The sequence below is a fragment of the Phascolarctos cinereus genome, unplaced genomic scaffold (assembly GCF_003287225.1).
Source record: "Phascolarctos cinereus isolate Bilbo 61053 unplaced genomic scaffold, phaCin_HiC Scaffold_3;HRSCAF=262, whole genome shotgun sequence".
Lineage (NCBI taxonomy): Eukaryota > Metazoa > Chordata > Mammalia > Diprotodontia > Phascolarctidae > Phascolarctos > Phascolarctos cinereus.
Genome location: NW_027555736.1, coordinates 1,348,758 through 1,370,343, shown reverse-complemented (window position 1 = coordinate 1,370,343; position 21,586 = coordinate 1,348,758). Strand labels below are relative to the sequence as shown.

Sequence of the window (21,586 nt, the reverse complement as noted above, 5' to 3'; positions counted from 1 at the left end):
GTTGAACGGCAATCCCCTCAAAGTTCAGCCTCCTGGCTAGTAGAGCTGTTGTGTCCTGTGAGATGCCAGGAGGCGGAGGGACAGGTGCCTCGATTGTCCTGGAGGAGGCCATTGGAGTCAGGAGCTGGAAGGGTCTTGGGGCCACGCCTAGCTGGGGCGGGGGATGGGCAGCAGTCTCTCTCCACACAGAGTAGCAAAGGCCTGGGGGAGCCGGCGGGGCTGCTCTGTTTGCCTTTCTTAAGTGTCCTTAGCCCTTAGCACAGTCCCTTCCATACAGCAGGCACTTAATAAATGCTTGCTGATTTGCTGCATAGAGAAAGGACCTTCTGGCAGTGGTACCAGAGAGGCATGCTCACTTGTCCAGGGGCTGCGGCCCTCGTCTGTCCGGAGGGAGGGCACACCTAGCCTGCCACAGCGTTCCGAAGGTGAGGGGTGGCTTCTGGCCGGCTCTTGTGGTGGGCACAGGGTGCTCTCAGGGGACTGGCCCCTTTTTCTTTTTCTTTTTTTTTTTGGAAAGCAAAGGTTACCTTTATTACAATCTCATGAGATGGCTGTCTGCTCCTTCGATACACGTGGAGAGAGAGAGCCTGGCCCCTTTTTCTAAGCACCGTCTTCAAAACGCGTTGGCAAGTCCCCCTCGGTGAAATAAGGGCAAAGAGTAGTGCTCCAAACAAGTGGGGGGGGGCCCCGAAGCCCACAGCAGGCCCATTATTGTAGGATGGGTCTCTCTGGGGGCACGCACATGTGTGTTTGCTTGTGTGCGCATGTGTGTATGTGCACATGTAAGTAATGCGTACCTGTGTGTGCATGGGTCTATGTGTACATGCATCGCATGTGTGAATTGGTGCACTACATATGTGTGCATGTATGTATACATGTAGGTGCGCCATGTGCGTGCGTGTAGTCATGTTTGCCTTAAGGCCTGAGAGGTTAAAAGTGATTTCTTTCCAGTAGCTTCTTTGCCTCTTCATGTGTGAAAAAGAATTTTTTTGTGGGTTTCTTGGAGAAGGGGGTCCTAATGGAGCTTCTGACCCAGGCATTTCTCTGCCTTTTTTGTTTTTTCTTGATCAGAGTGGGGCGGGTTTGTAATTGTGAGCGCAGAGGCCCGGGGAGTGTTAGGTCAGTGCTTAGAGGCACCTTGGAGGCCACGTTGTCTGTCCCTCTCATCTTATAAGCCAGTCCACCAGTGAGCATTTATTAAGTGCCCTCAGTGTGCCACACTGACTACTGGGAATACAGAGACAAAAGAAGATTTGGTCCTGTTGGCCAAGCTGATGGGTATACAGCCATGTGTAGACCGAGGGACCTCGCCCACAGCTACCTTCTCCGCAGCCCTTCAGGCTCAGCCGCACCTGCCCCACCAGGGGCCCTGAGCTGTGCCTTCTCTCCTGGTTTCCTTCCAAACGTGGGCAAACCCGGAACCTCCACCTTTATCTGCTTAGAGCCTCAGATCTCCCTGCCTCACCTGAGAGGGTCAGACTAGACCCGCTGCCAGCGGATCCCAGAGGGAGAACGGGGGCTTTCACAGTCCTGCCTGCCTGTTGGAGACATCCAGACTGGGCCCCTCTACCCGTAGCAGCTCAGCCTGGGTGCAGCGTCCCCACCTTGACCATCGGGAAGCCACCGCTGCCCGCCCCCTCCCCACCTCAGGCTTCCCCTATGCTAACGGTACCCCTTGTCTTCCAGAGAACTCCTCTCCAGTGATGCCATGAAGGAGTATAACCGGGCGCGTGTGTACCTGGATGAGAACTACAAATCTCAGGAGCATTTCACGGTGAGTCAGCAGGACTCTGGGCCCGGGTCTGCCTGAGGATATGGTGGGAGTGGACCAGGCTTGGGGCCTGAGGTCGGCAGCACAGAGAGGCCCTGGCCCTGAGGATATGGTGGGAATGGGCCGGTCCTGGGGCCTGAGGTGGGCTGCACAGAGAGGCCCTGGCCCTGAGGATATGGTGGAAGTGGGCCAGACTGAGGGCCTGAAGTCGGCTGCACAGACAGGCCTTGACCCCTGGTCCCCTGCCCCCGCTAACTCTGCTGCTCAATGCTGGGCACATGGGGGTGGAGTACTACCACACCCCAAGTCATAGAAGCTGAGACCTGACATGCACATGATGTCTGGAAGCCTGTGGCCTGAGGGAGACTTGGTTGTGTCCATAGAATGAAGCCATTTCTGCCTCCCCCTACCTTCCATGACTCTCCTGCTGGGTCGGCAGAGAGGGCGCTGGGCCTGGAGTCAGTCCTACCTCAGACATTCATAGCTGTGTGACCCTGGACAAGTTGTGTGACCTGTTCTGACTCGGTTTCCTCAGCCGTAAAATGAGGGAGGTAGACTCAGTGGCCTCTGAGGACGTCTCAGGCTAAATTTCCGATCCTTCAGTCCTGTGAACTCTATGAGAGTAGATAGGGAGCCCCCAGAGGCAGCCTGGCAGCACCATGTCTATCATTCCATGCAAAGGGCAGCCGCAAGGACAGGTTGCAGTTATAAAATCAGGTCTTGTTGAGAAAGCATAAATGTCGGAAGGGAATGAAATACCATTGTACATGTCCGTGATGGGGGTGGATGGGAAGGCACATGAGGCAGGGTTGGGTTGGTTGCAGAGGTTAGGAGGCTGGTTAGTCAGGGAACGGCAGGAAGAGAGAAGGGGGTGGACACACCTCGTGGCTGCCCCCTCTGCCCCTCTTTTACCGTGGCATGGACTGGCACCCTGCAGAGGACTCATGGCCTCTTGCCAGATTTGGGCCCTTGGCGTGGCTGGCTCTGGGCCAGGGTGGCCCTGGCAAGGCTGGCAGAGATGCTGTCGGGGTGGGCTCCCCAAGAGGCTCCAGCTGGCAGCAGGGGTTGGGGAGGTCCGAGGGCCCACGCCTGCAGTGGGGCTGGCCTCAGCTTGGTTCAGGAGTCCAGGACAGCTTTGCTTCCTCATTGTCCTTCCTTCACGAAATGCAGATACACAAGGGGAAATCGAGGCTGATTTCAGGCCACAACCCCCTTGCGAAAGGATTCTCTCCTCTCCCCCCCACCCATATTGCCACTAGGATAAGTCCTCCCCCTCTACCTGCCAGGTTCCTGGTATCCCCCTTCATACCCCTTCAGTCCCACTCAAACAGACCTCTTTGGCTAATCCCAGGATGAATTATTCCATCTCTTGCCTTCTTGGAGGCTGGCAGGAATGAATGCCAGAATCCTGACCTTCTCTCAAAACCCAGCCTGGGCCTAGCCCGGGCGTCCAGGCCCAGCCCAGGTATCTGGGCCAAGCCCGGGTGTACAGGCCCAGCCTAGGTATCAAGGCTCAGCCAGCTCCCAGCCTGGGTATCCAGGCCCAGCCCGGGTGTCCAGGCCCAGCCCAGGTATCCAGGCCCAGTTTGGGCCTAGCCTGGATATCCAGGCTCAGCCAGGATCTAGCCCGGGTATCCAGGTGTCCAGGCTTAGCCCAGGTATCCAGGCACAGCCCAGGTATCCAGGCCCAGTTTGGGCCTAGCTTGCATATCCAGTCTTAGGCAGGGCCCAGCCCAGGTGTCCAGGCCCAGTTTGGGCCTAGCCCAGGTATCCAGGCTCAGCCAGGGCCTAGCCCAGGTATCCAGGTGTCCAGCTCAGCCCAGGTGTCCAGGCTCAGCCCAGGTGTCAAGGCCCAGCCAGGGCCCAGCCCAGGTATTCAGGCCTAGCTTGGGTGTCCAGGCCCAGTTTGGGCTTAGCCCGGGTATCCAGGCTCAGCCAGGGCCCAGCCTGGGTGTCCAGGCCCAGCCCAGGTATCCAGGCCCAGCCAGGGCCCAGCCTGGGTGTCCAGACTCAGTCCAGGTATCTAGGCCCAGCCAGGGCCCAGCCCAGGTGTCCAGGCCCACTGCCTCCTACATGAAACTTTTGGTGATTGCCCAGTTCTTGGCCCTGCCCCTCCGTGTTCTCGGGCAGGAGCTCAGAGGCTGGATTTTAGGCACTCTCCAGGAAGGAGCCATTCGTGTGGCCTGTGTTGGCTTTTGCCAAACAAGAGATTCCTTCTGCTTGCTGGGGTGTCCATGTGGGCCTGACACTGGGGAGATTTCTACCTGACCCAAGGACGTGTGTTGAGAGAGGAGCCCAGAATATCTTCCCTTTGGTGCTCTGCAGTCCCACTCAGGGAGCCATCCCAGGGTGCGCCCCCGCTTCAGACCCCACCCAGACAACCTGCCTGCACCTCCCCCTCTCTGGTCATGACTGTGATGCCTCCTCAAGATACCTGGGATGGGTGTCCCCTCGAAGGATTGGCATGCAGGGTCCTGGCTTCAAGGGAGTGACAGGCACCCCTGGAAGGTTGGGGTCAGCCGCAGGCTGGGAGAGCCATGCCTCTAAGGCATCCAGCCCCAGTGGAACATCCTGATGGGTGGGCATCTAAGCTGTTTGGAGCTCTCTGGGGGCAGGAAGCTCCCACTCTTGAGCTTTGCCCTAGAGCTTCATGGTAGCCTCAGCCCTCAGCTTCATGCTGTCCTTTTGACCCTCGCTCCATGGATGCCCCTCTGCCTCAGTTTCCCTCCTGAGCCAACACTTACGGCTCTCTGTGTGGCCTCCTGGGTCTGGTTCTCTCTCCACTTGAGCACTGCCCGGCCTTGGGCCATGGGCGGGTGGGCTGGCAGTCCCGTTGGCCATTCACCTTGTGGACCATGGTCCTGGCCCCAGGGGTCTAGCTCATAAAATACCTCTCTGCTGGGATCAGCCTTGGTGTGTTCTTGCCCATCATGGGGAGCTGGCAAGAGAGAGAGGGGTAAAGACGTGTGTGTGAGGGGCAGGGGGGTGGCCATCCATCGACTGCCCACCTTTCCCTGCAGAAACTGTCCTGAGAGCCGAGTCTGGAGTCACTGCGGAACAAAGGGCTGGGCTGAGGGGAATGAGGTATCTGGGCCTAACAGAGAGGCAAAGTTAATTCTTGATGGATTAATGGTATCTAAACAATATTTTTAGTCGAGTCTGCTTCAGGTAATTGGCCATTAATTGAAAAAGGAAATTGAATTGGCTTTATCGTGCACATCAGTGCTGTCCTGGTCCTCGATGGAGGCTGCTGCAGCGGAAGACGAGCACATTATTCTCTTTATAAACCCTGGCAGCTTGGGGTGGAGCAAATGTGAAAAGAAAGGAAGAAGGAAAAAAGGGTCAGGAGGAAAGAGACAGAGGTGACTGCGGCTCGTGGGCTTCCTCTCTGGCGTCTGCCGTGCCTTTTCACCAGGAGATGGAGCCAGAGGCATGTGGAGGAGATCCCTCCTGGCTCCTGAAGGTGGTCCTAACATGGATCTCGTTAGCATCTGTCCAGCTGAGCAGGTGGAGGGGCTCCCAGGGGCGCCGGGCTGTGGGCCTGGGCCGGGGTGGGTGGCTCGATGTTGGAGGGGCTTGGACATCCTACTGGCCCCCATGCCGAGTCCTCAGAGGGACCCAGGATCCTGAAACCTCCAGAGAAGAGAGTGGAGATTAAACTGACCTGGCCCTGGAGCAGAGACAGGGCTCTGCGGGGGCACCAGTTGGCCACCATGAGCGAAGAGGGCCTGGAGACCACAGGGTGGGCAAGGAAGAGTCAAGACCCACTGACAGCAAAGGAAGCACACGTGCTTGAAACCAGGTGCTGGTCTGACTGCTCCTCCCCAGCTCCCTGCCCCCATCTGGCTTCAGCCTGTCTGCCACGCTCCCGTTGGCCTGCTGTATGCAGCCCCTGCCTCCTGATGCTTGGCCAGCTGCCTCCATGCCCCACACAGCCCCCTCGGGAGCTCGGCCTGTTGAAATCCGCCCCTTTCTTCCCTGGGGGGAGCATTGGGTTTTCCGTTGCCCACATGGTTCTCCCTCTCTGCCCTAGTTGCACCCGTCCAGCCAGGTCCTTTTTCCTTTCAGCCTCCTGTACCTGCTGGGCTTGGTTGAGTGCACTTACTGGAGTTGTGTTTGCATTATACAGGTAATTAAGGGCCTCAGTTTTCCCTGGAGCACTTAACCCTTTCATTTCTAAAACATTGGAGCTGTGGTTTGTGAGCTCCTCCAGCCGCCCCAGCCCTAAATTCCTCAACTCTCCTCTTGAGTCCTGAGTTCTAATCGAGTCTCAGATACTCAGTTACTGTGTGACCCTGGGCAAGTCATTTAACTTTTGTTTGCCTGTTTGCTCAACTGGAAAATGGGGATAACAGCCCCTACCTTGAAGGGTTGTTGTGGGGATCAACTATTTATTAGAAAGTGCTTAGAACAGTGCCAGGCTCATAGCAGGCTCTTCCCTTCCCTCCTGGCAGGTGTAGGTGCAAGGGAAAGAACTCTGGCCCTGAAGACAGGAAGTCCTGAGTCTATCCAGCCTCAGACATTTAGTAGCTGTGTGATCTCGCTCTGCCCAGTTTCCTCATCTGTAAAATGGGGGTCCTCATAGCCAACTCATGAGGATCTGTAAGGCACTTTGAACCTAAAGCTGATGAGAAGTGCTGGTCATTGTTTGCTGTCCTCGCTGGCCAAAGAGGCAGAAACATAAGGTGGGCCCTGCAGCAGGTCTGCAGTGGTGGGTCCAGGCCCAGGACTGCTGCAGGGCTCAGGGTCACAGGCCAGGGATCCGAGCTGAGAATGGAGGAGACTCCACCTGGCCGGGGAGCTTCAGTGTGAGGGATCCAGGGGAGCATTGGGCACTGCGGGCCCTTTCTGAGCATGAGGTTCCGTGGGCTCCTCTGTGCACATTCCAGCATGGCACCGGGCCGTCAGCAGGCCTATGGCCATCTCCACTCTAACAATAAGAGTCATAATGACTAATATCTGGGCTCTGATGGAGAATGGGAGGAAAGGAGACCAGCCAGGAGCCTCCTGTGGTCATCCGGGGAGGCAGGGAAGGCCTGGGGCAAGGGCGCTGTCCATGAGACTGGGCTGCCCCCTTTTCCTTTGTCCTGTGGCCCTGCGGTGGTGTGTGAGCCTGCAAATGTCCCCTGGCCTGAGTGTCACCTCTGGCATGTGGGTCATTCTGCGGAGCTTGGTGGGGGAAGAAGAATGAGGAGAGAAGTCCAGTGGTCTCCACCCCTAGAGCCTCCATGGTTGGGTGATTGAGGAAAGAGCCGCAGGCTGGGTGTTTCTTGTTTCTCTACAGAATGCTGATTTAACACCGATACCCAGCACCAAATGAAGCCTCTCCAGGCCAGCTGCTGGCTCTCCGGGTTCAGCAGTGGGTGATGCTGCATATGTCTGTGGGATGTATGTTACCAAAGATTGAAATCTTGGGATGTGGCCCCCTCCCTCTGACAGCTCCCAGAGCTCGGATGTGCTCTCAAGGGTCAGCAGGTTTTCAGCGAGCCCACAAACAGCCTCACAGCTAAGCCCGGGTACCTTCTGTTGTTGGGTGCCTGGCCTCTGCACCTTGGACGCGGGGCCCAGGGCGTCCTTCCCTGCCTGCCCCTGTGGCGCTGTGACCGTGGTGATTGAGCAGTACATCTGGAGCAGTCAGGATGGAGAAAGCCTCCTGGCTGCTGTAGCAGCAGCTGGAGGGCTGGTTTGTTTTAATTTTGAAAATACTGTGTTCTGTGTTCTAAATTTGGAGTTTCCTCTTTTGGATGAGGGGCTTGGACTCTGAATGAGCTGGGCTGGACTCCATGGAAGGAACTTGCCCTTCTGAAGTGTGTAAACTCTGCTACGTCTCAGGAGGGCACTTGACATCTCATTCCTTTGGCATCACCTCTGTTTGTGGGAGTTTGTCCTGGATGAAACCAGAGGGAATGGTGAAAGGACCCCAGCTCTCCCGGGTCTCCTCTCACTTGGGGCTCCTCTCTCTCCTTCCATCCCTGTGGCCAACTAGCTGATGCTGCCCCCATCGTCATCAGCCGACTTAACCTCCAGAAAATAACCAGCCTTGAGACATTTTCAGTCCCTCTGTTGTCAGTAACAAGCATTGATTAAGCATCTCCCGCACGCCAAGTTCTTACCTAAGTGCTGGGGATTCAGAGACACACGTGGAAGCATCCCTGGCCTCGAGAAGCTCATGTTCCATCTGGGGAGCCAGCACAGACGTGTAAACGTGGGGTGCGCAACGGTTCCCAAACAAACGTACTTACCGAGAGAGAGGCCAGGGCACTGGCAGCTGAGGGCTAAGCCGGCCCCTCAACGGCATTTCTGAGGAGCTGAGCACTCGGGGGCTCAGGAGAAGGCTTTCTTGTGTGTTTTGCTTGTGTGACTGTGAGAATGGCCCTCCCTTGTGGGCGGCTTGTGGTTTATTCAGTTTCCTGTTTCAGAAGCTTTTTGTTCATTAATTTCATGCTGGGTTTAAGGTGTCTTCTTCCCCTTTTTCATACGGTCAGTTCATTGTATGGCAGGGAAGTTCTCTAACCACCTTCCTTCCCAGTCTCTGGTCTGAGCTGGCATCTCCAGGGGTAGCTCTTTGGGCTCTGTGAGACATGGTGTTCTCAGATCCTGACCAGTGTTGTTAGTGATCACTGCATAAGAGCCCCCTACCTCTCCCAGGGTGGATCAGGGCTGTGGGGAGCCCAGCCCCCTCTGCCTCCCTTTTCAGCTGACCCCCTCATTGCCATTAGGGAAGTCTGGCCCCAGTCCCTCAGAGCTTGCCTTCTTGGGAGCTTTTGTAATTTTCTTAGAAACAAATTCTCATGTGTCTTGTTCCTTTTTTGTTTGTTTGTTTTGTTTTGTTTTGTTTTGGGCTAGGCAGTGGGGTTAAGTGACTTGCCCAGGTCCACACAGCTAGAAAGTGTTATGTCTGAGGCCAGATTTGAACTTAGGTCCTCCTGAATCCAGAGCTGATGCTCTGTCCAGTGCACCACCTAGCTGCCCCTCATGTGTTTTCCAAGGCCACTTTTACTACCTTTGAGAGGCAAGCATGAGTGAGGATGGGGTTCTCTGTGCCCCTACAGCTGTCCATGTTAGTGAAAGCTGTGGATACTTGCCTCCCAGCATCATCCCAGCTTTTCTTCATGCTTGGTTTGAAGGTTATCCATCCCAAATGTGCATCAGGCCTGGCCTGGAAAGTGCCAATTAACACTGCCCATACAGTAAAAGGATGCCCACCTTGCTCAGTGTGTCCTTCTTTTTTTTTTGGGGGGGGCTAGGCAATGGGGTTAAGTGACTTGTCCAAGGTCACACAGCTAGTAAGTGTCATGTGTCTGAGGTCGGATTTGAATCCAGGGCTGGTGCTCTATCCACTGTGCCACCTAGCTGCCCCCCCCTTTTTTTAATATGAACAATTTTTATTGAAGAATTTCATCACCTTTGAAAACCCTGCTGTCCGGTGACTCTCAGGGGGTTTCCCCTTGGTTTATCCCAAAGGCACACTCCTTTCTCCTTTTAATCTAGATTTTCCTTTTCCTCTTTGTTCATCATTTCAGAATCAGCCTGGCCTTGCCATTTAGGCCACCTGTGAGATTCTGATGTCATTGTTAATTAGAAATAGTGATTGCTTTTACCTGTTGTAGTATGAGTTTTCAGTGAGGCTGTGAGGCCTGAATTATAAGTCACATGGTTTAGAATTTGTTTGTATGTTATATGCATTTTATGGACAGAATTAAATACATTATATCTGTTCCTGAAAATTGGGGATATTTCCCTCCTCCCCAGATTTCCCTGGGATCCCATGATATCTTCCACTAACAGTTATGGGGATGCTGGGACTAGAGTATACATGATGAACTCTGCCAGGGTGGTAAAGGAGAAACTGGCATCCTTGAATCTTAATGAGAAGTTTATCTGTGAGTCAAGAGAGCCAGAAAAGGATAGCAGCACAATGACCAAAACATATAAGGTGTTCTTTTAAATCTGTCTGTAACTTAAATGCAAACCCAAAAGAAGCCGCCAGACATTTACACTGAGGCTGGTATCTGATTGTCATAGGAGTCTGAAGAGCTTCCAAGAAGGCTGCTGACAGGCACTGCGAGAACTACAGTTCTATTATTGCCACAAAAAATTTAATTTTTAAAATTTAAATTTAAATCCAATTCTTGCTGTGTTCAGACTTTTCATCTAAGATGTTGCTAAGACCATGATTAGGAATGATCTTTGGGAGTTAGCATATTCCTATCCAGGAGCAATGCACTGATCCTGATAAATTCAAGGACATTAAATTAGTGTTAGCAGATCAAGGACCCAAATCTTCCAGTGTTTAAGAGGAATGACAGCAAAGGCCGTCTCTGACTGGACCTAAGTCAAGAAGAAAAGATTCAACATCTAGTTTGTGCTTAGGCCATGCCTGGCTCATAGTTCATGCAGAGAACCTGTTTCTTGGATTAAGAATTTCATTGTGAGACTTGGATAGAATGGTTTGGAAAGTTTCCTCGGCTTCCTTCCTTCCTTGGATTTGAAGTCCTTGACTTTGTTTGGGCAGTGAGGGCCGTTGGAGGCGGGTGTCTTGGCCTTGGATAATGCAATCCCATTTCAGTTCTGGCTGTGCGTTCACCTCTACCTTGTTTAATTAGTTCTGAATCCATAAGATTTTGTTTTTCTGGAACAACATTCTGGCTTCATTTATAATGCACTGCTTTTCTCTGATGGTGTCTTCCATCTGCCCTGATGCTGCGTGCCACCTCCTTGCAGGCCTGAAAATCTGCGGCACAGGCTGAGAACTTCATGTCTTGCTGCTGTCCTCATACTGTGTCCATCATGCGCCGCCCCATACGCCCAGAGGGGAGGAGGAGAGGAGGGAATGTTGGGAGACCTGTGGAACCCTTCCATGTCTTTTCTCAAGGTGCCTTTCAGATTTTTCTACACATGACTTGAGCCCATTCTTGGTGTGGCCCAGTCTTTTTTTAAAAAAATGTTCCAGGTAGTCTCTCCCCTAAAATTTAAAATTTAATATATTTAAATTTAACATATTTAAAAAATAAGATATATATGTAATAAATTCATCATTTCAGATGCAGTTCCCATTTTGTTGATGATTTTTTAGTTCATAATTTAAAATTTTAAAAAATAAAATGTCAACTCCTAGATGAATTCCCCGTGAATCCACCAGGATCTTTAGGAAGTTCGCCCTTTTCTGCTCTGTCCAAGCTGTTTCCCTCAGTTTCTTAGAATGTGGCTCTTCTCATCCCTCCCAGGCTGACTTTGAGTCCATGGCTTTCTGCTGGCCTTGCTCTAGAGCCTTGGAAATCCACTCTCCGGGAGTCTAGGGTACAGGTCAGACTGTAGGTGCCCAGTTTTCCTTTTTCACAAACTCTCAAGTGGAAGTGTCTTTTCTCCCAGACTCTTATCATTTCTACTCCAGTTATAGTAATTATTATCATCATCATCATCATCATGTGACAATTACATATGCATAACATATATAATACATTAATATTATATAGTATAAGTGTAAGTAATATATTGTATCTATACTAGAGTGTACTCTAATATAGTGTAACAACGAAAATTATCATTGTAATTTTTAAAATTAGCATTGTAGGTTCAGGGCCAGAAGGGACTTTGAGGATCATCTAGTCTAGGGATTTTCAACCTGAACTTGTTTTACTTACTATTTTGACGGCTGTGTTTCGATGTGCTTGGCTTCCTTTGGAATCCTGTGTTTTTGGCTTTATGCATTAAAAGTGTGATTCTAAGAAGGGGACCCCGGTGTCCCAGAGCTGCTCAAGGGATCCAGGCCACAAAAAGGTCATGTAGCCTTTTGCAGTTGCAGGAATGGCGGCTCAGAGAGAGGCCAGCCAACGCCCGTGTAGCCAAGAGTGGGACGTGCGCCAACTCTCCTGACTCCGAGCCCCGTTCTGTGTAGCGCCTCATGCTGCTTCTACCAGCCCTCGGAGAACATCACCCGCCTCTGCTGAGACACTTGCCGTTCATTCCTGTGCTTGAAGGAGAGGCCTGTAGGCATCATCTTCTTAAGTTATTTACCATCATATAACTGGGCAAAATAGTTCTAACAATTTTCCTCCTTTTTTCTTCTTTATTGGTTATGAATTATCCATTTTCATTTATGATATTAGCAGTTTGATTTTCCTCTCTTTTGAAGAGGAGAAGGGAAGACAAGATCCAATTAGGTAACAGTCTATTAGTTTCCCCCCCCAAAAAAAACCCCTCCTAGATTTATTTATTATTTCATTAGGTCTTTTTGTTTTGAATTTTGTTGATCTCTTCTTTGATTTTCAGAATTTCTATTTTCGTTTAGTGTTGTTTTTTTTTAATTTTTGCTTTTCTAATCTCTTTAATTGCATATCCAATTCATTGGTCTGTTCTTTCTCTCTTGTCAATTAATGTACTTAGAGAGAGAGTTTTCCCCTGAGGACTGCTTTGGTTTAATTCAAGAAGGTTTAATATTTTGCAAACTATTGCCATTTCCTTTCATGAAATTATTTCTTTGTTTCTGTGATTTATCTTTTGACACCTTGGTTCCTGAGGGAGAAATTGGTTAGTCTCCATTTAAGTTTGAATTTTTTCTGTTTGGACCCTTTATTAATTATAATTTTTATTGCATTGTAGTCAGTTATATGTTTTCTATTTCTGCTTTTCTGTATTTTTATGAGGTTTCATGCCCTAGCACAGGTCAGTTTTTGTAAAGGTGCTGTGCATAGCTGAGGCATGTGTCTATTTTTTTCTCTTTCTGTTCAGTAATTGCCAAATACCTATTATGTCTAACTATTCTAAAATGATGATCTAGTACTTAACTTTGTTCTCATTTAACGTCTTGTTAGGTGCATCTGGGTCTGGTCTTCTCCCTGTAATGCAGTTAGCTAACTTTGCCTTCAGGTGTTTAGATGCTTTGCCGCTCTATGTGTTTTTAACAAGTATCTCCAGGAAAAGGAGGGAGGGAACAAACATTGATTAAGCCTTCTTCTCTCATTTGTCCCTTTGGATGTTATGCTTTATACCAAGTCTTTTCCCATTTTCTTATTTGAGGCTCCTCGCTAAAGATTCCCAGACATCATGTTTCCTTTCTTGCCTGCCCCCTGGTTAAATCCTTGGGAATCCCCTCAGTAGACTTGCCCGGGACAGCTCAGCCAGATGTGGACAAGCCAGAAGGAGAGCTCATGGTCTGGCCCCATCTGTTGCTGAGGCCACATTCTGTGCCTCCAGTTTGGCTCGTGGGGTCTCTGGGCATCTCAGGGGCCACCCTCTCCTTGAGGCCTCCTCAGATTTCTCAGCTTGTGACTGCTCTCTTCCTCTTCTAACTTCTTGGGATTTATTTCTCTTCTTCATCTCTCCCCGCAGTTCATAGATGTTCCATGAGAACGGGGAAAGCCTTCCCTTTGTCTCCTTGGTGCCCACCAGGACAAAGTGCCTTAGATTGAATAAGTATTTTTGGAAGTTTAATTGCTTTGGCATGGACCTTGTAGATTATGACATTCCAACGGCTCATCTCATCTTACAGTGAAGTGAACTGAGGCCCTAAGGGGGGCAGAGAGTGGCAGAGGCAAGGCAAGCCAAGCACTAATTAAGCACCTCGTCATCAGTCAGTCAACATTCATTTAGCACCTACTGTGTGCCAGGCATAGTGCTAAGCCCCAGGGATGCAAAAAGAGACAAAAGAGTGCCTGCCCTCAAGGAGTTCACAGTCTAATGGGGGGAGGGGATGTGCAAACAGATATAGACAAAGCAAGCCCATACACTGGATAAGTAGGACATAATTAACAGAGCGAAGGCACTAGAATGAAGAGGGGCTAGGGAAGGCTTCCTGTAGGAGGTGGGGTTTTAGACAGGACTTGAAGGAAGCCAGGGAGCACAGTCCTCAGAGCAGAGGAGGGAGAGCATTCCAGGCCTCTGGATGGCCAGAGAGAAGGCCCAGAGCTGAGAGATGGACGGTCTTGTTCATGGAGCAAAGAGGGCATGGTGGGGGATGAAATGTAGGGGGACTGGAGAGGGAGGAGGGGGCTGGATTATGAAGGGCTTTGGATGCTGACAGCACTTTGCATTTGACCCTTGAGGCAGTTGGAGCCCCTGGAGTTTATTGAGTAGGGGGTGACGTGGTCAGACCTCTGCTGTAGGACAGTCTCTTTAGTGGTTGAAGGGAGAACAGACTGGTGTGGGCAGAGACTTGAGGTGAGCAGACCCCCAGCAGCTAGTGCAGGAGGACAGGTATGAGGTGACGAAGGCCTGCTCTGGGTGGGGGCAGCATTAGGTGGGTCTAAGAGTTGATACAAAGGTGAAATTGACAGGCCCTGGCACCACATTGGATCTGAGAGATGAGAGATGGTGAGGAGTCCAGGATGATGCCGAGGTGGGGATCCTGAGGGATGGGGGCTGGCTTCTGGGAGCGGGGCTGACCGCTGGCTCTGAGGTGACCCTCTGTGCTAATGGGTAGGTAGGAAGCAGGGTACGCTTGGGGACCGAGGTCATCAGTTCCACCTTGGACACGTGGTGAGTTAGAGGCAAGACCAAGGCAGGTCTCCTCATCTCCCCAAGTTCTTCCTCCTATGTGCTGCCTAAGGAGGCCATGCTGGTCATTAAATCAAATGCTCCCTATGGCTTTATTTCTCTCCAGTTTAACAGTGACCAGAAACTGAAACACACACGAATCAATAGGCCACATCAACCCCTTTTAAGAATGCTTTATGATGGCCGTAAAATCGGATACAGCCCCAGACTGTGGGCAGCCCGTTCAACGAGCTCCCTTTTCTCTAGCTCTTAGCAGGGCGAGAGCACAAAGGTTCTGTATGTGTCCACGAAGGCCTGCATGCGGAGCTGGCTCTGGCAGGCCCGAAGCTGATGCCCAGTAGATATTGGCCATCCTCCTCCTCCTGAATGATTACTTGAATCTGGGCCCTCGAGGGGACAGCAAGCTCCCAGCTCATTTCCTTGAGCGAGGTTGCTTAGTCCTGAAGTCCAGAGCTTGCTTTGTTGGCTTTGGGGGCTCCCAGCCAACGATCCCATTGCTGCCAGCAGTCCAGCAGGCCCAGAAGGTCACGTTGAAGATGCAGCCTCCTCTGACCTTGGAGTCCAGAGACGCTGCAGTCGACCCCACCTGGGGCTGCCGTGCCCTGGCCCTGCCCCTGCCCCGACCCAAGGGAAGCCCCACAGTTACAAAGGACGCTGACCCAGCCCCTGCAGCCCCACAATCCTCCTCCGTGTCTCCTGTCCTCCACAGTTTCACCCTATGACTCTGCTCAGAGAAGCCTCAGGGGCACATTTAGCTGGGGAGAAGGGCAGGGGCTGTCCTCTCAGCCTTCTGGCACCTCTGGGGTGCACACAGGAAGACACTCAGGATGGGCACTTCTCTTTGGCCTGACTGTCCGCTCAGTCCTTTCCTCATGAGGTGTGGTCCACTAGTCAGGGGCTTAACAAGTTATGGCCAGAGATGACCTTGAAGAATCTCAGAAACCCTGGGTGGTTCGGCCAGGGTGGGCTTAATGCTTGGGCTCTGTACTGTCTGAGGGAACACCTTGTCCACCTCCCCTCTGCATGCACACACACATGCGCATGCACACACACACCCATATGTGCACACACACAGGCACACATGCACTCACACTTTTTATTTTTAATTGCTAAGAAAACTGGCCCAGAAAGCAAGTGACTTGAGCCAGTCCAGTGTCTGTCCCTCGCCCTGCACAGTGCCTGCCTGTGGCCGTTGTATGAACTGGGCCTGGGGCTCTCCCCTGGTCTACCTCTGTGAAACCTCCCTGTCATTTCTCCCCATCCCCAGGTGGGCTCCGGTCTTCCCAGTGTAGCAAGGCCTTGCTCCAAGACTTTTCAGTCCCCACAGGCGTTGAAGTTGTGGTGGTCTATGGCCTTCCTCCTCTGGCGGAGACTGCTTCTCCCCAGGCCCTGCCCTTGTGGCCCCACATACCTGGCTGCTTGAGCCAAGGCTGTTGATGACTCCTCCCCCCACCAAGAACGGCTTAGTTGGCATGGTGAGAGCAGGCTGAGGTGCCCACCGCTCAGCTCTCCAGGAGAGCTTCCAAGGCCTCCAGTGGCCTGGCCCAGCCCAGCCCAGTCCACCTCCATGGGCAGGTCAGCTCTCCAGGAGAGCTCCCAAGGCCACTGCCCAGCCCAGGCCACCCCACCCCACCTCCGTGGGCAGGTCAGCTCTCCAGGAGAGCTCCCAAGGCCTCTGCCCAGCCCACCTCCATGGGCAGGTCAGCGCTCCAGGAGAGCTCCCAAGGCCTCTGCCCAGCCCACTTCCATGGGCAGGTCAGCGCTCCAGGAGGACTCCCAAGGCCTCTGCCCAGCCCAGGCCACCCCCACCCCACCTCAATGGGCAGGTCTGCTCTCCAGGAGAGCTCCCAAGGCCTCTGCCCAACCCAGGCCACCCCATCCCACCTCCATGGGCAGGTTAGCTCTCCAGGAGAGCTTCCAAGGCCTTCAGTGCCCTGGCCCAGCCCAGCCCAGCCCACGTCCATGGGCAGGTCAGCTCTCCAGGAGAGCTCCCAAGGCCTTTGCCCAACCCAGGCCACCCCACCCCACCTCCATGGGCAGGTCAGTGCTCCAGGAGAGCTCCCAAGGCCTCTGCCCACCCCAGGCCACCCCACCCCACCTCCATGGGCAGGTCAGCTCTCCAGGAGAGTTTTCAAGGCTTCTGGTGGCCCGGCCCAGCCCGGCCTAGCCCTGGCAAACCTGGCCAAGCCCACCTCCATGGGCTGGCTGCGTCCAGGAGAGGTACCAAGGCGTCCGTCCGGCGCAGGCCCGTTGGACACTGAGCAAGTGTTTCACCTTCGTTTTTGAGGCTTTGCAGAAGCAGTCTATTGATCAGTATCTCCAGCAGCACAGAAATAATGTGTCTAATTTAACTGGCCACATAGAGGAGTATGGAAAAAGCATTACTTATCCCTTGAAAGGCCCAGGACATCAATAGAGGACATAACATTAACGACTTTCCTATACACCGCCTTCGAAAATGGCTAAACGAGGAAGAAATTACAAATTTATTTTCATATAATTTCCACAGTTGTCTTGTTTTACTGCAGCAGTAAAGCAGCAGCTGTGAAATGCCAGTCAGAGGGTCCTTTCCCAGGCATTTGTCTGCCCTGGTAGGGCAGCGTGGGAAGGAGGTCCACAAGCCATTGGGGGTGTTCGTGTGGAGGGCGGCTCCTTTGTTTTCCTCTCCCCAGCAATAGCCCGACCTGAGGGTGGCTTCCGGAGGCTGAGCCCTTGTCCAAGTCAGGTAACTGATTCCTTATGAGTCTGAGCAGACACTAAAGTGTCTGTCCCACTTGGTTTGCACAGCAGAGGCCTTGTGTGTGCTGGCCACAGGCTGTGGGCCCTAAGCAGAGCAGGGACCTGTGATCTCCCAGGCCTCTAGGATGAGGGGAAGCCCTGCCCCTGTCCTCCCTTGTGCTTACCTGGACTTCCTCCCTCTGCCCCACTCGTAGCCATTCTGGGGGAGGGCCCCAAGTGGTGCTTGGTGGTGGTCAGCGCTCTCCCTGTCTTTGTGGCCCTTACTTGAGAGAAGAGAGAGGGAAAAGAACACCCAGCTTTGAGGGGCCCTGTTTCTTGGCTTCCTGCTGATAGTGGCGTGTGCCTAGCCACTCCAGGCCTATGGTCCATGCCTGCTGCCAGTGACCCACATTGTGGGCATGTTGTCAGACCTCATGTCCGTCTCTCTTCTGGGTAGTGGTGACCCCTGGGATGTCCTCTGGCAGAGCAGGGCCTTGCCTTCGCACATGCTTCTTACTGTCCTTGGCAGGTGTGCATCTTCTCACAGGGAGCCAGTGTCGAGCACAGTTCTAGGCACACACCTGCCTCCTTAGGGAGAGTGAAAGGGTGTAGATGTGGTTTTAATCACAGCCTCTCTCGGGCAGGACCCTGGACAGAGCACCAGGAACCAAAGGGAGCCTCCTCATAAATCTCCAAATGCAAACCAACCGAAAACCCCCAGCGTGGTCTCTGGGTGTGGCTTTGCCCCTGTGAGCGTGTGTGAGGCACTTCATTTCCCCAGCATTTCAGAGGGATGAGAGCTGCGGGGAAGAGAGGCCCCAAAGACGTCCTGCCTCTGCTCCTTAGGGAAGAGGCTTCTTTTCCTGGCTTCTGGCTTTCCCCTGCAACAATCCTGTGAGCCATGGGATGGCGGTAAAAAACCCCATTTTACAGATGAGGAAACCGAGGCCCAGAGAAGTAAGGCGACTTGCTTCCAGGTGGAAAGTTTGTGTCAAAGTCACAATCTGAACGTTGGTTTTCTTATTCCAATTCCAGCACCTAATCCACTATTGGGGATTGCCTCTCTGAATAAGTGTGAAACTGCTTTGATGTCTCCACTGAGTTTCCTGGACCAGATTCCTAGAATCTGGAGTGCTCACCGAGGCACATGGTTCTAATTAACTCCTGCCGTGTTGAACTTTGAATGGATTGTGTGAGGCCTGAGCAGTTCCAACTGAGGTTTAGGCAATGTGGCTGGTTCACTCCAGAAAGACATGAAAGTCTAGCAGCCTTGCAACAAGTCATGCCAGCAAGCTTGTCCTGGATGACCGCTGTGGGCCAGGCATCAGGGACTAGACTCACCGTGGGTGTCTCGTTGAGATGTGGTGAGGTGAAACCCAGGAGCAGATGTGGGCCAGGATGGATGTGCCTTGTTCCAGAGCATGGGCTGGGTGGGACACCAGTGTGTGTTCAAATGATGGACTCGTGCAAGGAAAGTCTGGGACAAGATGAGGGCAAGCCCGGGAGGTGGGATGTTGATGGAGGGACACACAGATGTGATTTTATCATCAGAGGGTCCTGAAGATGCCCCAGAGGGAAAAAAGTCTGCAGGAAACATCACAGGCTTGTCTCTCTCTCTCTCACACACACACACACCCCCACACACCAGCTAATGACTTGTCACCTCACCTTAGTGATGGTTTCATCCTGTAAGAAATAACAGGAGTTCTAATCAGCACGGGACATGGTAGACTTGTCTACTCTTGTAGGAATGACAGCTGCTTTTTGGGGGAAGTGGTCACTCCCTCCTTGAGTTTGTGAGCGAGGAGAGAGAGCAGGCATCGTTTGATTTGGGAGCATCCTTGAAAGGTTCCAAGAGAGGCTGCCTCAGGTGCTGCGGCTTCAGGGGAGGAACTGTGCCCGGATAATCTCAGGAATGAAATCTGAAAAAGATGAGTTGACAGAAGAAGGCAGTGGGATGGCCAGAGGGAAGTGAAGGGTGCTCAGGAGGCTCAAGGTGACAGTGGAGGCAGGTGCCCTTTTCCAGGTGATTAACTGTGGTTGCTGGCTTCCCCACCCTCATGGCGCAGGGACACCAAAACTCAGAGTGTGTGTGTATGTGTGTGTGTGCACGCGTGTGGACATGTGTAAGGGGGGAAAGGAGAGAAAAGAAGAGAGGAGGAGAGAGAGAGAAGAGAAAAGAAGAGAGAGGAGAGAGAGAGAGAAAGAAGAGAGGAGGGAGAGACAGAGAGAGACAGAGACAGAGAATGAGAGGAGAGAGGGAGCGAGAGCCCTGAAGCCTTATCATTAGATGAATCAATAAACAGGTTGATTAAGTACCTACTGTGTGCTAGGAGATGGGCCCAGGTAGGGTGTGTGAGGTAATCCAGTTTCCATGCCACCCCTTTCCCCACTAGCCCCCACTCCTTCAGCTTCCTCTATGTCCTGGCCTGGTCAAGTCTGCCTTGCTGTGTGTTCCCCCTAATTGGGAAGCACAGACAGGGGCGGAGGGCAGGGCATACCTAACCAGCTGATTGTGTCCTCAGACAGAGGCCTGGCTTCCTCACTTGGCCCTGCCTTCCAAGCCACCCTCTCAGGTGGTGCTCTCACTGCTCTGTCCAGTGGACATTTCAGGTATCATGGGCCATCACCTCCTGCCTCAGGGCCAGGCCTCCTAGGCATGGCAGGGATGGGAGACACTTGGCTATTTTCTCTCCTCTCCGCAGCCTTCATGGACTGATTAGACTTTAGACTCCAGGGAGAAGAGGGGAGTGACTGAGTGGTGGCCTCTGAGGCATGACTTACCTGGACCCTGAGCTCCCAGTGGTTCCAAAGGATTCCCCCACCTCCAGGGTGGTCAGGAGGCTGAGCTCAAAGTCTGGTTGGGACTGGTTGGCCGTGACCTGCCTTGGATCTGTGTGGGTGACAGGAAGAGATAGGACTTTCAGATTCGCTGTCTCATCAGCTACTAGGCAGAGCAGCAGAGTGGATGTCCTCTGCCAGGACTTGGGCAGCTTCATTCCGATGGCCAGTGAAGATTCCTTCCTTGGTCTATTAGCAGCTGTGCTTTTCTTACTCCTGCTAAGAATCACAATTGGAAGCCTGCGGTAGGCCACGAGAAGAGGGGAGAAAGGGGAGCAGGTGTGAGTAGTGAGGCACTGATGGGGGGATCAGGACCTGCTAGCAAGGCCCCTTTCCTGCTGGGTGATGCTCCCAGGAGTCCTTCCTTCCCTCATTGTGTTAGGTTTTCAAAAAGCTGCGGGTGCTGTTTTGGGTTTGTCTGGCTAAAGAAAGACTCCACCCTTCCATCTCCTGGCCTCTGCTTCCCGCCTCCAAGGACAAATGCCCTTTGTGGGCAAAACCGGAAAGCATGGGGAGGAGTAAGTGTCCCCAGCTCTGAGGTTCAGGATGCGCATATTCTGTTGGCATTGAGACAGGCTGCCCCATCTCAGCAGATCTGATGGCTTCATAACTCACTCCTGGCGGCCTCCACCATCCCGGCCAAGATCGATAGAGCCACTAGGACTCCAGAGTGATGCATTCTCTTTCCATTTCCTTCCCTACTTTTTCCTGGCTTCCTTTTCTCCCCTTTCCCTTCCTCTTCTCCCTCCCATGTCTCTGCTCTGAGGAAAATTTGGGGAGCAGGGGGAGTTATGGAAAATTAATGGAATTTACTAGTGTTCTTTGATTCAAGGCACGGGAAGGAAAAATAGATGCATTTATGATGTGAGAACTAATCCACCTTTGGAACCAGCTCTCCTCCCTTGGCCAGCTCTGTTCCTTCTCCATCCTCCCTCCCTCCCCATTCTCCCTGAACTTGTGGGTAAGAGACAGGCCTGATAAAGTGAGAGCAGCAAGATTGGTTTTCTAAGGGTACGGGGCCCGTCCTGACCAGCTAAATCATGGGCTGTCTGACTCCCTGGCTGGGTAATGACCTGCCCCCCCGGCCGGGCCCCGCGCCCCCCGTGGGACTCCCTGATGTGCGGCCAGGCAGCTGCAGGGGCTGCGGCGAAGGTGAAACTGTCATATCGATCTTTTTAGCACTAAAATATGGGCCACTTTAGTCCGCTTCCCGATGCTGTGATGTGAAAAATAATAACTCGGATCCAAATTAAAAATATTGATCTCTGGAAGGTGTTGAAAGTAAATAAACACCTTCCGAAGTTTTCAGGTCAGCCGAGAAATGGTATTCAGCGATAAATGTGTCGGCGTGTCAGAATCCCGAGTTCTTGATCTGTTTTTCCTTTGAATTGATTTTTCATTATTTACTTCCTAAAAGTGTTGGAATTTGGTCCTCCACTGTTAAATCCCAGTGTTTGGGCAAATTATTTCTGGGGGCTCATGAGGTGCTCCTAATCCACTCACTCATTGATCGATCGATTTTTGACTCAATAAGCTTGCATTTGGCATGCTTTATTTTGGACTTCTATCATCATTTTTTGTGCATTTAGGCCCGACTTTTTTATTTCTCCCTAACAGATGAGCTGACACAGGTCCATCAAGCATGTGGGGAAACAATCATGCCGGGTTAATTTGGTCGCTGCCCTGTGCATTTTAAGGAGGCGCCAGGTATTCTCCTCTCCCTGCTGATCAATTATGCTAAACTGCTAAAGCATAAGCATG

At 52.4% G+C, this 21,586-nt stretch overlaps 1 protein-coding gene and 1 pseudogene across 4 annotated transcripts in view; one reads left to right on the top strand and one right to left on the bottom strand.

The window, feature by feature from the left end:
* The window catches only part of INPP5A (inositol polyphosphate-5-phosphatase A), a 250,977-nt gene that overhangs the window by 107,208 nt on the left and 122,183 nt on the right, over window positions 1-21,586 (top strand). For all 4 annotated transcript variants that reach the window (XM_078150679.1, XM_078150677.1, XM_078150678.1 and 1 more), the window contains one exon: window positions 1,687-1,774. In XM_078150679.1, the coding sequence (XP_078006805.1) occupies window positions 1,687-1,774 (88 nt within the window). The remainder of the gene's footprint in view (window positions 1-1,686; window positions 1,775-21,586) is intronic.
* On the bottom strand, window positions 10,157-10,549 carry LOC110198671 (LYR motif-containing protein 1 pseudogene; annotated as a pseudogene).